This window comes from Poeciliopsis prolifica, unplaced genomic scaffold (genome assembly GCF_027474105.1).
Source record: "Poeciliopsis prolifica strain line A6 unplaced genomic scaffold, Auburn_PproV2 SCAFFOLD005, whole genome shotgun sequence".
Classification (NCBI taxonomy): Eukaryota; Metazoa; Chordata; class Actinopteri; order Cyprinodontiformes; family Poeciliidae; genus Poeciliopsis; species Poeciliopsis prolifica.
The window spans coordinates 5,097,271-5,111,567 of NW_026562380.1; the positions used below are offsets into that span (position 1 = coordinate 5,097,271).

The 14,297-nt window shown below is 36.8% G+C and overlaps 2 protein-coding genes across 3 annotated transcripts; one reads left to right on the plus strand and one right to left on the minus strand.

Moving 5' to 3' along the window:
* Window positions 1-14: 14 nt before the first annotated feature.
* On the minus strand, window positions 15-3,023 carry mgme1 (mitochondrial genome maintenance exonuclease 1). 2 transcript variants are annotated; one of them, XM_055030083.1, is made up of 5 exons: window positions 2,193-3,023; window positions 1,221-1,458; window positions 1,019-1,151; window positions 764-894; window positions 15-230 (listed from the first exon to the last, which is right to left on the minus strand). In XM_055030083.1, exons 1-5 carry the CDS (start codon window positions 2,704-2,706, stop codon window positions 194-196), a joined length of 1,053 nt encoding a protein of 350 aa, XP_054886058.1. In that variant the 5' UTR covers window positions 2,707-3,023; the 3' UTR covers window positions 15-193. The 2 variants fall into 2 exon arrangements, with proteins under 2 accessions (XP_054886058.1, XP_054886059.1); XM_055030084.1 differs by lacking the exon at window positions 15-230 and having other exon boundaries at window positions 770-920.
* A 1,087-nt stretch (window positions 3,024-4,110) lies between these two features.
* snx5 (sorting nexin 5) lies at window positions 4,111-10,893 on the plus strand. Its single transcript, XM_055030107.1, has 13 exons — window positions 4,111-4,274; window positions 6,432-6,536; window positions 6,651-6,761; window positions 6,935-7,056; window positions 7,143-7,266; window positions 7,603-7,698; window positions 7,799-7,904; window positions 7,999-8,074; window positions 8,178-8,217; window positions 8,311-8,397; window positions 8,715-8,874; window positions 9,333-9,418; window positions 9,648-10,893. Exons 1-13 carry the CDS (start codon window positions 4,242-4,244, stop codon window positions 9,696-9,698), a joined length of 1,197 nt encoding a protein of 398 aa, XP_054886082.1. The 5' UTR covers window positions 4,111-4,241; the 3' UTR covers window positions 9,699-10,893.
* Window positions 10,894-14,297: the final 3,404 nt, after the last annotated feature.

Here is a 14,297-nt window from a genome sequence, read left to right on the forward strand (position 1 = left end):
ATTATAGAAAAAAATGCATTTCATAAATTTACAATTATAAGGTCTTTGAAAGTTGTTTGACTTTCATTCAATTTAACAGGAGAACCAGTAATAAATATATATATATAAAAAACATTCCCATTTCTGATTCAGGTTTCAGTTGTTAAGGTGGAGCTTTTCAGTGCAGAAAAAGCTCTGCACTTTTCTGCAGATGTCACTTTTCAGGAGACATACTTGATGAAGCATTTGACCTGAAAATGAAACATTAGAAGATGTGAGATTATGGGAAACATTGCTTGATTATTGACAAATAAATAGCTGTTTGAGAAGAGACAAAAAAATGTTTTTTTGTGTGTGTTTGGATGTGGTAACATTTAAAAAAAAAAAAAAAATCATCTGCTTGGTTACACCCAGATAATTGCTAAGAAGTAAACTATAAATAATAATAAGAAAGTCATACTTTTTTCAAACAATACTCTAGATGCAAACCAAAACAGCAGAAGAGCTAAAATCTCTATTTAAGCAATGTTTTTTCATTCCTCTGCTTTAAAGGATTAGTGTAATGACTAGTGATGCTTGAAGCTGTTTGGTTAGCTTTATATCAATTATGTACTCGTCTGTTAACAACTGTTATACCGCAAAATGATATTTACAAATAATTCTTTACAAAAAACATTAGGAAATAAAGTGTTACACTTATTGCCACTCCCGGTGTGTAAAGAAAGCATTAGAGGCTAAAAATAACAAATTAATAATAAAAAGAGACTCATATTTTTTTCTTTACCTGAGCTCTTGGTAGTCTTCTAGGCGTAGCAACCAAGTTTTCCAGTACTCTGACATCAACTCTGAGTTTATCTGGTGAGCGTGAGCAGGGGAGCCATCTTTGTAAACAACGACTATGAGACCATTTTCAACCTGCAGTGAGAAGACATGAGACAGTGCTGGACAAGAAATTCAGAGAAGACAAAAGGAATGTAACTACATCCTGTTACTACAACACGAGTAAATATAAGATGTGTCATTTATCAAGGTAGACCACCTGGTATTTGTAGTTGCCATCATTGTTCAGAGCCCCAGCATATGCTGCAACTTGAACAGGGTTATCATATGTGTTGCTCAAGAATGGTTTAGGTTTTTCAGAGGTTTTCCAGTCTATGACACACAGCACACCCCTGTGGAGAGAAGTGGACTGTGAGAGACATGAAGGCGGTAAGAAAAACTGAAGTCCAGAGGAGTTTTACCTGTAGCGCGCGATGCAGTCCACAATTCCCAAGTAGTTCAGGGAGCCATGCTGCACAGAGCTTTCAATGGCTCTCACTGCACTGATGTCCTCCAGTACGTGAGAGATGCTCTGGATGTATCCTTGCGCTTCAGGAGGACACTGTGGTGTCTCTGAGAGATTCTTGTTCCTCCATGTGTCGGCAGAGGTCAGAATGTCCTCCAGAACGGAATGGAAACGTTTCCCTTGTTTAAATACATCTGGGGAAAAACCATATCAACTTTGATTACCAGGTATAATGTACAACGATTTCACAGTATTTATCTGCTTGAGTAGTCAGGAAGCATTAACTGCTTTGCATTTATACTGCTTGTAGTTTGTCAACAATAACATTATGGTAGTGTTGCCTTAAATGCAGGACTCTAGTGGAGCAACTTTGTTTTAATCATCCACTGTACTGGTCATGTTTTTCTTGGACAGAAATATTTACATATAGCCAAATTAACCTTTCTGCTATAGGCAAAAGAGAAGTACTGGAGGTATTTACCAGGCAGTGGTCAGTGATAGGTGGGGGAGAAGCAGCACTATGTTGATTTATGCCTTGCAGAACATGTAAATAAAATTTATGTATTATGTCTCATTCAAAAGGACTTCAAACCCCGGTTATGTGTCGGAACATTTTTAACACATTATGTTTGGTTACAAATATAAAACAATGAACTACACTGTGAATTTCAGCAGATTTCAAAATGAGACACCAGAATAATAAATTGTTCTTATGTATAAAGAATATTTTATGACAGTGGAACATTGTCAATTGTTCCACTGACAATAGAACTGATAGTTCCATTGTCCATGATTTTACACCATCCTGAACACACTTCCTGACTGCGACAGGTGAGACATGGTAGTGGCTGCGGCATGCTGTGGAGAAGTTTTTAAGTGTACATTTGGGTGTGAGAAAAACAGTTTACAATAACTTTAAGAATCTTACTTTGACTATATTCTTTGAAGCCCTCCTCTCCCAGCTCAGCGATCATCCTCCTCTTCCATCTCTCCAGGTAGAAGATCTGCTCTGGAGAAAGTGTCTGCTGAAGAATGCGAGTCACACTCGGGATAAACGGCCTACTCTTACCCCGATTTAACAAAATCCGGGCTGGAGGTCCCGCCTCTGGCTCCTCCGTTTCTAGAGTCCTTTCAGAATTTAGGAAAGGATGAAGAGTTTTGGGGAGCCTCGGCTCGGTTCGTGGAGGCGTCTGAGCTTTGACAACTGGCCCATAAACATGGTCATCTTCCGCCTGGAGGGTCTCCGGGGTCTGAGAGCTGACAGTGGAGGACATGATGGATTTCACCAGAGAAGAGTAGCGCTCACTGTCCACAGAGCTGTAGGGACTGTTCCTCCTGGGGCATGTCAGCCGGTGAACAGCAGAGAAGTGGCACACTATGAGGGAGGTGCTCTCAGGGACGATGATGCCACCAGCGAACAAAACACGATTCAAAACGAACATTCTTGCGATTTCAATACTGCACACTCAGATAACGATGTTATTTGCAGCAAAACAATATGAGTCTCGGGTAGTTTTGCGTTTTAAATCAAAGTTTAGCACTTATATAACTTGGGTTATTGCCCCAACATGTTCCGGCTAAAACTAGGCCAAGTAAACAATTGTGTTTCTAGCCGGGGCGCTTTTTTGGTGGCACAACGACTTGTAGATGGGAAGTGAAGTTTATTAATGCTGCTTTCTGGTTGTAGTTTGATACAGGAAAAACTACATTACCTATGTGGGTCGGTGTAACATTGAAATGCATCCCTGAAGACGATTAAAAGAGTGGGCGCCAATCGCCTTATCGAAACAGTACGTACAGCGCTAATTTGTGTGTCATTTTATTTTGGCAACAAATACTCGGAAACTATGTTCTCCGGAAGAATAAACACTGACGTTTCTGGTTGATTAATGTTAAGTATAAATGAGTAATTATGATAATTGAAAAAAAAAAAAGAAAATATAAACCTGACAGAAGGATTACGTTAAAATTAGCATTTTGTCTAACTTCTGAAAATATACCAAACCACTCATTTGAGCAGAAATTCAATTCAATTAAAAATACTGTACTGATCTCAAAGGGAAAATTTATGGAAGCCCGTTTCCGCCACTCTGTTAAAAAATTAAATAAAATTATCTCATTATAATGAGATAGTATCTCAAAATAATGAGATAGTATCTCATTATAATGAGATAATTTTATTTAATTTTTTTAACAGAGTGGCGGAAACGGGCTTCCATAAAAATTATATGTTGTTGACTTAAAGAAATTAAAATTCTGTGTATTAGCTTTCTACAATTAAGGACTATCATAATTAACAACTCTGGTGTTTTATTTTAAGATTTCAGAAATTAAATATATATAACGGCTGAAGTGAGCTGCACCGTGTAACTTTAGACATTTTTGGGACTTTTTTAGCCGAAGCTTTGTACATGATTTAAAATTATTATTATTATTAAATGAACATATCATGGGTATTTATTTGTAATTCCATTGGAAATAGAAGTATGCTACTAATGCCTTTCTTTACTGAGTTACTACGATTAAACTTCAACCCCCACCTCCAAACTGTTTGGAAGTGTAAAAATTGATTCCCCACTCACATTATACGTTCTGTATTTGTGTAGCACTATTACATTATCTCCTTGACTTTTTGCTACTTATATTTTTCAAATATCACTGCTTTTCATTTTTATTGTTCCCAAAAGTTGAAACACCGTTATCTAGAATAATTTGAAAAAAAAAGTTTTCGTGAAGCGAGCATGTGACTTGATTGATTAGGTATTCATCCAATAGCAGCGTTAGCGTTTCAGATTTCTAGCCAATCAGGTTGAATCAAGGCGGGATTTTTGAGCTTTCATCACCAGGAAGGGGGCGGAAAAATTGTTTGACAGTTTGTTAGGAAGCTAACGCAGCCTCCTAGAAGACGGCTTCCTGCATCGAGTTTGATTTAGTTTGACCTTCTTTTTTTCTCTTTTTCGTTAATTTGAACACTATCATGACATCCATAGACGAAAGTGACAAAGAAAAGGTACGGTAGCAGCTTAGTCATATGTAATTTGAGACGGTTAGCTGATGTTAACGGTTGCTTTTGTTTTTGTAGCAAAGTTATTGACTGGCGGTGTTAGCCTCTGGCTAAAACTCGCCAACGGTATATTGATAGCCTAATCAATGAGTGAAATATCATTAGGAGGTCTGTAAGTCACAATAGTTGATTGCTTTTGATTCCTCACTGAATAAAAATGTCGGTGCTGAAAACTTTAGGCACTGTTTTTATTGTTTTTCCCTGCTGTTTGACCGATTAGCGGTAAAGTACTAATTTTTTAAACGACCAAGTCAATGAATTTACTCTTTGTATGATTAAATATGTCTTAATATGTCTAATCCTAAAATTGTTGCCTATTTTCTAACTTGTGTTACTAGTGAAGTCTAAGATAGCATGAGGGTTTAACACTTTCTTCCTCGAGAATCAAAGAATGATTCTGCAAGTTGCAGCAGAAGTTATACTTTGTATCCAACTAAAACATTTTTGTCAAATAATGAAAGTTGATAATAAGTAGCATGTTTTTCCGCGTACAAAAGAACTGGCTTAATTCAGCTGGATTTGCACAAAATGGGTGTGGGCCTTGCTTTTAAGCTCAAGCAAGTTCCTCCATGCTTGCTGCTTACTTTAGGGATGAAGTACTTGGAAGTGTTACAGTTTGATGCACATCCTGTGGTGGTGGTTGGCTAACCAATGGTTTCTCAGAGTTGAGGTTGTGAATCAACAAGTGTGGGGTATATATATCTTCTTCAGAAAATGAACTTGATAACAGTGGTGCAACATATCTATGTATAAATTATATCACTTCTCTGAAATAGATGCAGATATTTGCTTTAGTATATTTGCTAATCATGTTATTTTTCCCCCCCCTTTGTTGCATGTTTACTTTTCTTAGCAGTCTGATATATTCTGTGAATAGGGGTCACAAGTCTCTTGCATTGTTTTTCATTTTTGGAGCCAGTAGATTAATTTATATTTCACTTTGCAGTGTGTTTTTGTATTGTCTCACCCAACAATACTGGATGGTGATGGTGAGAAATAGCTTTTGGCATGCGAAACTAGTGTCTGCAAACAGAGCATTCTGTGAACAGCTTGTGCGTTGTTGGGCTATAAAAATCAGCAGGCTGAGGATTTGAAGAGATGCTTTACAAAGATTTTGCTGACACATTTACAGATGCATCTTGATAAATTAGAATTAAAATTGGTTACTGAAAGTGAAAGTCCATTATATGAAAGGAAATATAGGTGAAGTTTTTATTACTTCTAATTTTACTTATTATGGCTCACAACTAGTAAACTCTGGGCCATGTTCTACTTTTCTACTGAGAAAAGTAGAATAAAAAAGAAAAATAAAATGTTGATGTAGAAGTGTTTTTTTTTTGTGCTCTCCATAATCATTTGGAAGACTTTGCACTTGTACAGCTGACAGTTGTCGACACCTTCCACAATGATGGTAAGCCACAAAAGGTGATTGCTAGAGTAGCTGGCTATCTAGAAAGTTGGATGGAATAAAGAAAGTGTGGAAGAACACAATGGAGATAACCTAAACTTAAAAGGATTGTGAAACAAAGCTGGGATCAGACTTCAGCCGGAGTTGTTGCTTTGAGAGCAACACACAGACATATTTATGACAATAGTTTGAACTGGGATGCCGCTTGTGTTAAGCAACTCTTGAACCAGATAAACTTCTGGAATATTGTACCTGAGCTAAGGAGAAAATTAACTGAAATGCTGCTTAGTTGTCCAAAGCCCTCTCGGCCCAGACCCTCAAGGAAATACTAAGAAGGGAAATTCTAATTGTTTGATGTCCAGAGTAAAGTTTATACAGTTAGTGGTGAAGCTGTGTCTGCTGGTGGTGTTTCCCTCCTGTGTTTTACAAAATACAAATTAACTGCAGCCTTGTGGGAGGACATTTTGAAGTGTCTGTGCTCCTCTCTTTTGACAAAGTTAATGGAGAAGCTAATTTGATTTTTAGGCCAGATTTGCAAAAAGAAGTCTCAATTAAATCTTAAGTTAATTTCATTTTGACTTTAATTGTAATCCATGATCATCAAGATTAACAGAAAGACTCAAGGAAAATATCACTTTGTGTAACGAATATAAATGGATATCTTTGTTAACAAGTTATTTTATTTTCTTCCTTAGCTGCGCTCTGTGTCTGTAGACTTGAACAATGACACCTCGCTTGTCATTGACATTCCTGACGCTCTGTGTGAAAGGGATAAAGTCAAGTTCACAGTCCATACAAAGGTAAAGAAAAAAAAATCCCCAACATGAAAATGCTGCACTTTTTTTCCTAATCTAATTCTATTAAATTAATTTATAAAGAATATTTCTAACAAAAGACATTATCCCTTTACTCAGACTACACTGAGTTCCTTCCAGAAGCCAGACTTCTCGGTTCCCAGGCAGCATGAAGATTTCATCTGGCTGCATGATGCTCTGGTTGAAACCGAGGACTACGCTGGTCTGATTGTAAGTTGGACTAATAGGGACTGAAGTTATTTCATAATACTTTGTCTCTGGTGGCTGCATGTACCACAGATGAAGCACATATTTAGCATGTGAATTATGAAGCATTCATGTTATTACTGTGCTTTTGATTTGGTTAGAATCCTGAAGCAATCTTATGCTTTCAACATTTCTAGATCCCGCCAGTTCCCCCCAAGCCGGATTTTGAGAGTCCAAGAGATAAGATGCACAAACTGGGGGAAGGTGAAGCCACTATGACTAAAGAGGAATATACCAAAATGAAGCAGGAATTGGAGGCGTGAGTTTAATATTATTTTATGAAATGCTGTTAAAATACATATATGTATATATTTTTAAATTCTATAATTTCTTGTCGCTTTCCAGTGAATACCTGGCTGTCTTCAAAAAAACAGTTCAAGTTCACGAAGTCTTCCTGCAGAGATTGTCTTCTCACCCTGTTTTAAGCAAGGACAGAAACTTCCAGATTTTCTTAGAGTATGACCAGGATGTGAGTTTCTCATCTTGCTGACTTCCTTTTCCGAATCGTCGGTTGGGAAGAAAGGAAGAGTTTACCAGAAACGTGTGACACATGGCGCGCATCCTGCTGCGATCAGCAGTTAGACTTATCTGTGTTTGCTGGCCAAACTCAGTCACTTTATGTGGTGTAATGAAGAGTGCAGCAAGATAATAAAACTTTGACTACTGTTAAATATGACTATGCCAAGATAACTCAGTTATGGACACCAAAACCTTATCTAATTTAATTTTCTGAAGACTTTATCATACACATAAGTTTGTCAAATATACACTCATTTCTAACGCTTTCTGAATTCTCTTACTTTAGCTCAGTGTGAGGAGGAAGAATGCCAAGGAGATGTTTGGAGGCTTCTTCAAAAACATGGTGAAGTCTGCAGATGAGGTCCTCATCTCAGGAATAAAGGTGGAGTTCATGAAAGATTAACTGCTTAGTTTTTATATGGCAGTTGCTGTGTTAAAGCGACTTCCTCAAATAACATTTTATGTTTCTGTTTCCTGAACAGGAAGTAGATGACTTTTTTGAGCAGGAGAAAACATTTTTGCTTGACTACTACAGCAAAATAAAAGATTCCACTGCCAAAGCGGAGAAAATGACGCGTTCACACAAAAGTATTTGATCATTTTAACATCGCCAAAAAAAAAAACCAAACTGCTTTGAGTAGTTACGTTTGCATAATTTTTATTTTGATTTCTGCTTTTGCAGGTATTGCAGATGATTACATTCACATTTCTGCCACTTTGAACAGCCTCTGTGCTGAAGACAGTACACCAAATAAGAAGTGAGATTAATACAGCCATGACAGTTATGCATTAGCTTATTTTGCACATAGTAAAATTAGTTTTTAATGCTGCTGCTTAGACTTTTTTCTTTGTTTGCTTCAGAAACCTGGAGAAGCTGTCAGACTTGTTTGAGAGATTAAGAGTAAGTATAACTATGTCAAACAACAATCTGAATCCCTATAATTCGCCTACAGATTTATGGAAGCTGAGCTTGGCCTTTTTTATGCATCTGCAGAAAGTGGAGGGAAGAGTAGCATCAGACCAAGAGCTGAAACTCACAGAGCTGCTGAGATACTACATGAGGGACATCCAGGCAGCCAAGGTAAGATGTTCCATCCTCAATGAAAATGCTTCATTTCGTTTTACTCCATTACACATTTACTTAGCTTTTGTTCACATAGTTCAATGCCTTGGCAAAATAATATGAAGTAGTTTACCATTGTTTTGAAGGAAAAAGATGCAGGTATTCATTTATCTTCTCTAATAAAATTATGAACAATATGGCATATATTCAGCCTGCCTTCATTCTGATTCCCCTAAATCAAATTAAGTGCAACCACACAAGTCAGGAATGAAGATGTGTAGAAGTTTAATATAGGGTTAGGTCATAAGAAATGTGCAATGTTTAAAATTTTTAAGGACCTTCTGTACCGACGAGCCCGAGCATTGGTTGACTACGAGAATTCGAACAAGGCTTTGGATAAAGCCAGACTGAAGAGCAAGGACATTCCCCAGGCAGAGGAACACCAGCGACAGTGCCTGCAGAAATTTGACAAGCTGTCAGAATCTGCCAAGAAAGGTTTGTGTATTAATGTGTTTCAGAGGCAATTCAGTTCACTTTATTTCTGCAGCGCCAGTTTTAAAGGCTATAGGATGAAAGAGAGTACACAGTCAGAGTGCGAAAGATAAAGTCAATCGCATCATTTAGAGGAAAACATTAAGCAGGTGTCGCAGCTTAACAGAACTCTGAAGAGTAAGAACTAAAAGCTGAAATCATTAGCATGGCAGCAAAAATTTTAAAGCAGTCGTTGGCCCAAACACTGTACCCGGTGGTACTGCACAAGTAACTATGGAGTGTGAAGAAGATTTATCATGTACATAAGCCTGTTCCTTTTGTCCCTGCAACATTTTCAAGTCTGCATCCTTGATTAGATACAACTCTAATCAAGGACACAGACTTGTTCTGTGGTTGTTTCTTTAACTCTAAAATATTTGACACTGAGCAAACGTTTTTTTTTCTACAACAATCTATTTCAGAACTCACGAGCTTCAAGGGGAGACGAGTTGTGGCCTTCAGGAAAAACCTCATAGAAATGGCTGAGCTTGAGATAAAACATGCCAAGGTAAGCGGTGTCCTTTTTTTCCTCTGCATTTCTCTAGCTGTAGTTGAAACCTCTTGCTCGGACCACCGAATTGAATAGTTCTTATATGATTATTTGTGTCCTACTTGTAAACACGATATACACTGTCAGACTGAACATTAAAAATATTCATGATTGGAAAGTTTCTTAAAAAAATTTTTTTAAACCCATTTATTTCAGATCAACCATATAACTTCTTCTATTTCTGCAGAACAATGTGGCTCTTTTGCAAGGATGCGTTGATCTCCTCAAGAACAACTGACATGTCTTCAAGCATTAACGTTCCAGCATCACTAAGTGACCAATCTTTACAAATGGAATCCTGGCATCCCAGGGATGTTGCATCAACATGTCTCCAAACACCATGTCTGCTCCAACCTGGATCTGATGCGACTTTAAAGCCCCGCAAGATACACCTGTATCCTCTAAGCACAATGTCCTCATGTTTACAGAGTCCCTGTCTTCTGCCCTTTGGTCCATCTGTCTTATTTAATGTGGAGCTATAGCTCAATGTGAATGTCTCCTGAGAATTAGGCATGGCATGGAGGTATTCATGAAGGCCTTCCATAAATATGCACCTTTAATGGATGTGATATCTTTCCATTTCTAAGTTTTATGCACATACTGGCATTTTTTTGTCTTTTTTTTCTCTGCTTGAACTCAGTTTACCATCTAACTTTCACCTTCATTTTTGCTTCTAGATTACTTTAAAAACAAACTTACACCAGTCTTATTTTTCATCGTTTATGTGCTTCATGAGGATTTTTGTTTTGTTTTCCAATGGAACTCTTACATAAGTGAAAGGAGTGCCGAGAATATGGTTGTATTCAAAATGATACACTGATTTACAGCTAAGAAAATAATGACTGAATTTGGAAAAAATTGAATAAAAATATTAATCTTTCTATGCTCAAAACTAGATTCGCACTTGGTCTTTGTTTCTTAGGGAAGTTGCCTCATATTCAACATTTATAGAGGATGTTTATGCAAAATTTTGAAGAGCAGCATAAAAGAAACCGGAAGAAAAATCGACAGTAAGCAATTTGTAGCATGTTTGAGGACATTCACTTCACCCTCACTGCCAAATGTTATTCACCCAACCATTTTTTTGCAAGTTACTTCTTTAGTTTTGACAATGCAACTTGTCTGTCTTTACTTTCCCCATTTCATTTGATTATTATTATCAGTCTTACAAAATTAACCAGGTATATGTAGAACCTCCTGTAAACAGTTTGTTTATTGTAAATTGAAGAAAATGCACTTATGATGGAAAAAGGCCCTCTACAATCGTCTCCTACTCATTGGAGTGTTACAATGCATTATAGTTTTTTTAAAGAAATGGAATGTATTTCTAAAAGATTACAACTGTTCACATTCTTTTTCATAATACCTTTTCTTACAAACAATAGCATTTTATGGATTTGTAAAGGCATTGAATAAATTTGTCAGAAGTATAATCTTTTTGAGGTTGAGTCAATTTTTCTGCGTGTCCCATGTGGACTCCAAAGGTTCATCTTAATAAAACATATTTCAGTCAATAATTTTAAGGGATTCTCAAAGATGCGCTTTGAGAATCAAAGCGCTTTTTTTTTTCTAGTTTTTCGTGATTATGACTTCAAATTCAATTTTCTGAAAAGTAAAATTTCTGAAGATCATTACCGGACTTGTTATATGGAAATGCTGATTTACTAAAAAGTATGTCAATGTGCTGTACAGTATATACACTGAATACTTTGTCTGCTTTGCATTAATTACTGCATCAGTGCAGCATGGCATGGAGGCAATCAGCCTGTGACTGCTGAGCTGTAATAGTTGCCCAAGTTGTTCAATAGTTTTAGATCTGGTGTCTAATGCTCGTTAAACACCCTGTGCAGTACAGTTTGAGAACAGTTTAGTCTACCACACTTTTTTCTTTTCGCTTAACTTTACATTAGTGTGCTTGGTTAACAGCTAGCTTCCTTAGCAACGACCTTTTGTGGCTTACCCTCTTTGTGGGTGGTTTTGGTGTCAGGTCAACAGTCTGCCCTTTGATGTGTGGAACATAACATGGTAATTGCATAACATTCCTATGTTAAACATATATTTTTTATTAGTTTTCTGGGATTAAAATCTATTTTTATGTGAAGCTATAACATTTTGGACTTGATCCCTGAAATAATTAAATGCTTTGGTGACATTCTAATTTATACTACACTAAATGTGGTTACAAACTCCACCAGGGGGCAGTATATATTTATTCTGCAGTGTATCCTGCTCCCACTAAGTTTAACCATATGGGTCCTTTAAACACAGCTGTGTGCATGCTTGTGTTAAATCCATTGACCACTTTGAATCTCGGAATGGGACACCGTGGTGTGTTAGGTAAACTTTAAGGAAATGCCAAGGATCTCATGGGAATGATGTGCAAACTGCACACACTTGCATGTCCTCATTCATGAACAACTGCGACCCAGGATAGGCTAAAACATTTTTGTCTGCTGTCTGAAACAGTATTAACTAATCTAATCTGTTAAATCATAGCAGCATATAGCAGTATTTTATTGTTTTTACCATCATCAAAACCTAATGTTTTAGGTTATACTGACTTATCCAATCAGGGCTGACATTCCTGGACTATGGTGGCAAAAGGTTATATGTGAGACTTTCAAAGTTGAGACTCCCACACAAGCAGAATATATGTCCTTGATGGATTTGTCAATAGTGATGACCCAAGTCCTTCAGTCACAATGACTTCTAAAGTTTGGTCTGTTCACTGATTGGATAACACCAGAGACTAGCCAATGAGCTGATGACAAATTATCTGTGCAAACAGATGAGTTTGCCAGCTGTGGTCAGAGCAAACAGTATATAAAAGTGCAACATTAAAGAAACATTACCATGCCGAATCCAAAGAGCAAGGCCTGCTTTTGTAACATCAGGAGTAATGAGGCGCAGACATTAAACGAGCAGCCTTTGTTTCATGTTTTTACTCCATGAAACAAAGGCCTTTATTTTTAGCTATTGCTTCATATCACTGCAGCTTCAGTTTTGGAATGTTCTATATTTGGTCTTTTCATGTTTATTTTGTGTTGCTATCTTATTGTGACAAATTATGACAAAAGCAGCAAAATCTAAAAATACAAAGACTTTCCCAGTCTCAGTCAGTTATTTCATGTTGTTGAATGAAAAACAGCCAAAGCTTGTTACTACTCTGGTCTGCTTCATGGTTAAGTGACCTCTACCATCATCATGCTCTTGACAGAGGCAATAAAGTGCTCTCCTGATGTCCCACTGTTCTACATGAGGCATAGGCTGAAGTACTGAAGCAGGACTTGCAGAAACTATGCATAAAAACCTCCTCAAATAGAAACTGTGTCCCCTGAAGGGCCTTTATTAAAGAAATGGTGCACCTGCAGGCCTTGCTGATCTAAATGATTCATCTGTGCTTCCTTACTGAAACAGAACCAGATGTTTCATCCAGATACAGATTTACTGACTTTTTAGTGTCTTGTTTCTGTCAAGTCAGAGTAAAGGATATGCCTTCCTTTGTGACAAAGTGTTTGTCACCATTTTTTTTCCATTTTCTTACATTACAAACAAAAACTTTAATGTATTTTATTAAGCACACAAAGCTATATATAATTGTGAAGTGGTGGGGTAAAATACATGGCTTAAACATGTCATAAATGGAAATCCAGAAAAGTGTGGAGTGTGCAGGAATTAAGGCTACTTGGGTCAATACTTTGCAGAGACAATTTTGTTGCAATTACAGCTTCCTTATTGCAAATCACCTCAAACTCAGTTACATTAAGTTTAAAGCATAGGAAAACAAAAATAAGCCCTGCCACTAATTCTCAACAGACTTTTGATCTACTTTGACTATGTCCTCCTAACCAATGGATATGGTTAGGATGGTTTCCTGTTAGAAAGTGAATGTTTTAACCAAGTTTTGTAAGGTCTGATTTCACCCACCAGCTCTAAAAATCTTATTTGTCCCAATAAAGAAAACCTCCTCTAACCATAATGTTGCTTCAACTGCATTTTACAGTGATGATATTTGACACCACAAATAGAAATTTATATGACCAAAAGAAGCTTAGTTCTTGACTCAAGTGACCTGATCACAGAACTTTATTGACGTTTATGTAAGTAATAAATAGTAATGGTTCCAAAAGATGATTCATTTACCCACTTCAGTGTGTAAAATATATATTTTAATAAACAAATCTGCACAGATTGAAAAGAGTTTATTCTGGGTATATTGTCTAATATTAACATTGTGTTTTACTGAGCTGAAATGTGTAGCTGTGATAAAAAAAAAAAAAGAAATCTGTTTTCCACAGTATTGTAAATTGTACCGACAGGTATGTTCAGTATGCAGATTCTTTTGCAGTGGAGCCTCGCTGCTATGGAATGTGCAAAATGTGATTTGGCATTTTCTCTCCAACATAGCACAGGATTTTGCTGAACAAGGCACTATCTGGGTGGCAGCATATCTCTCTCTGAAGGCTGCATCTTCATCATAGATGCCTTTAGTTTATTAGCTGAAACAAATTATATACTATTTTTCTTCAATTTGGAATAATTTCTACATTGATTTTTAATTGTGATTACACAAGGCATTAGCCTTAAGTTAAAGGATCACTTCTCACTCCGCACAGAAACTTACCTTTTCCATCTTAAAACTTTAGCACTGGATGTAGAGACCTTTTTAAATCTGCCAAAAATATTCATCCTAATGAAAAGTGGGCCGCAGTTCCACCACAAGGATGGTAAATACTGATAACATCAAAAGGCCTTTCATAACTGCTTTATTTAATACTATCTCTGAAATTTAATTTTGTTTCTTCTAAAGGACATATATATGTGAAACAGGTTGTTT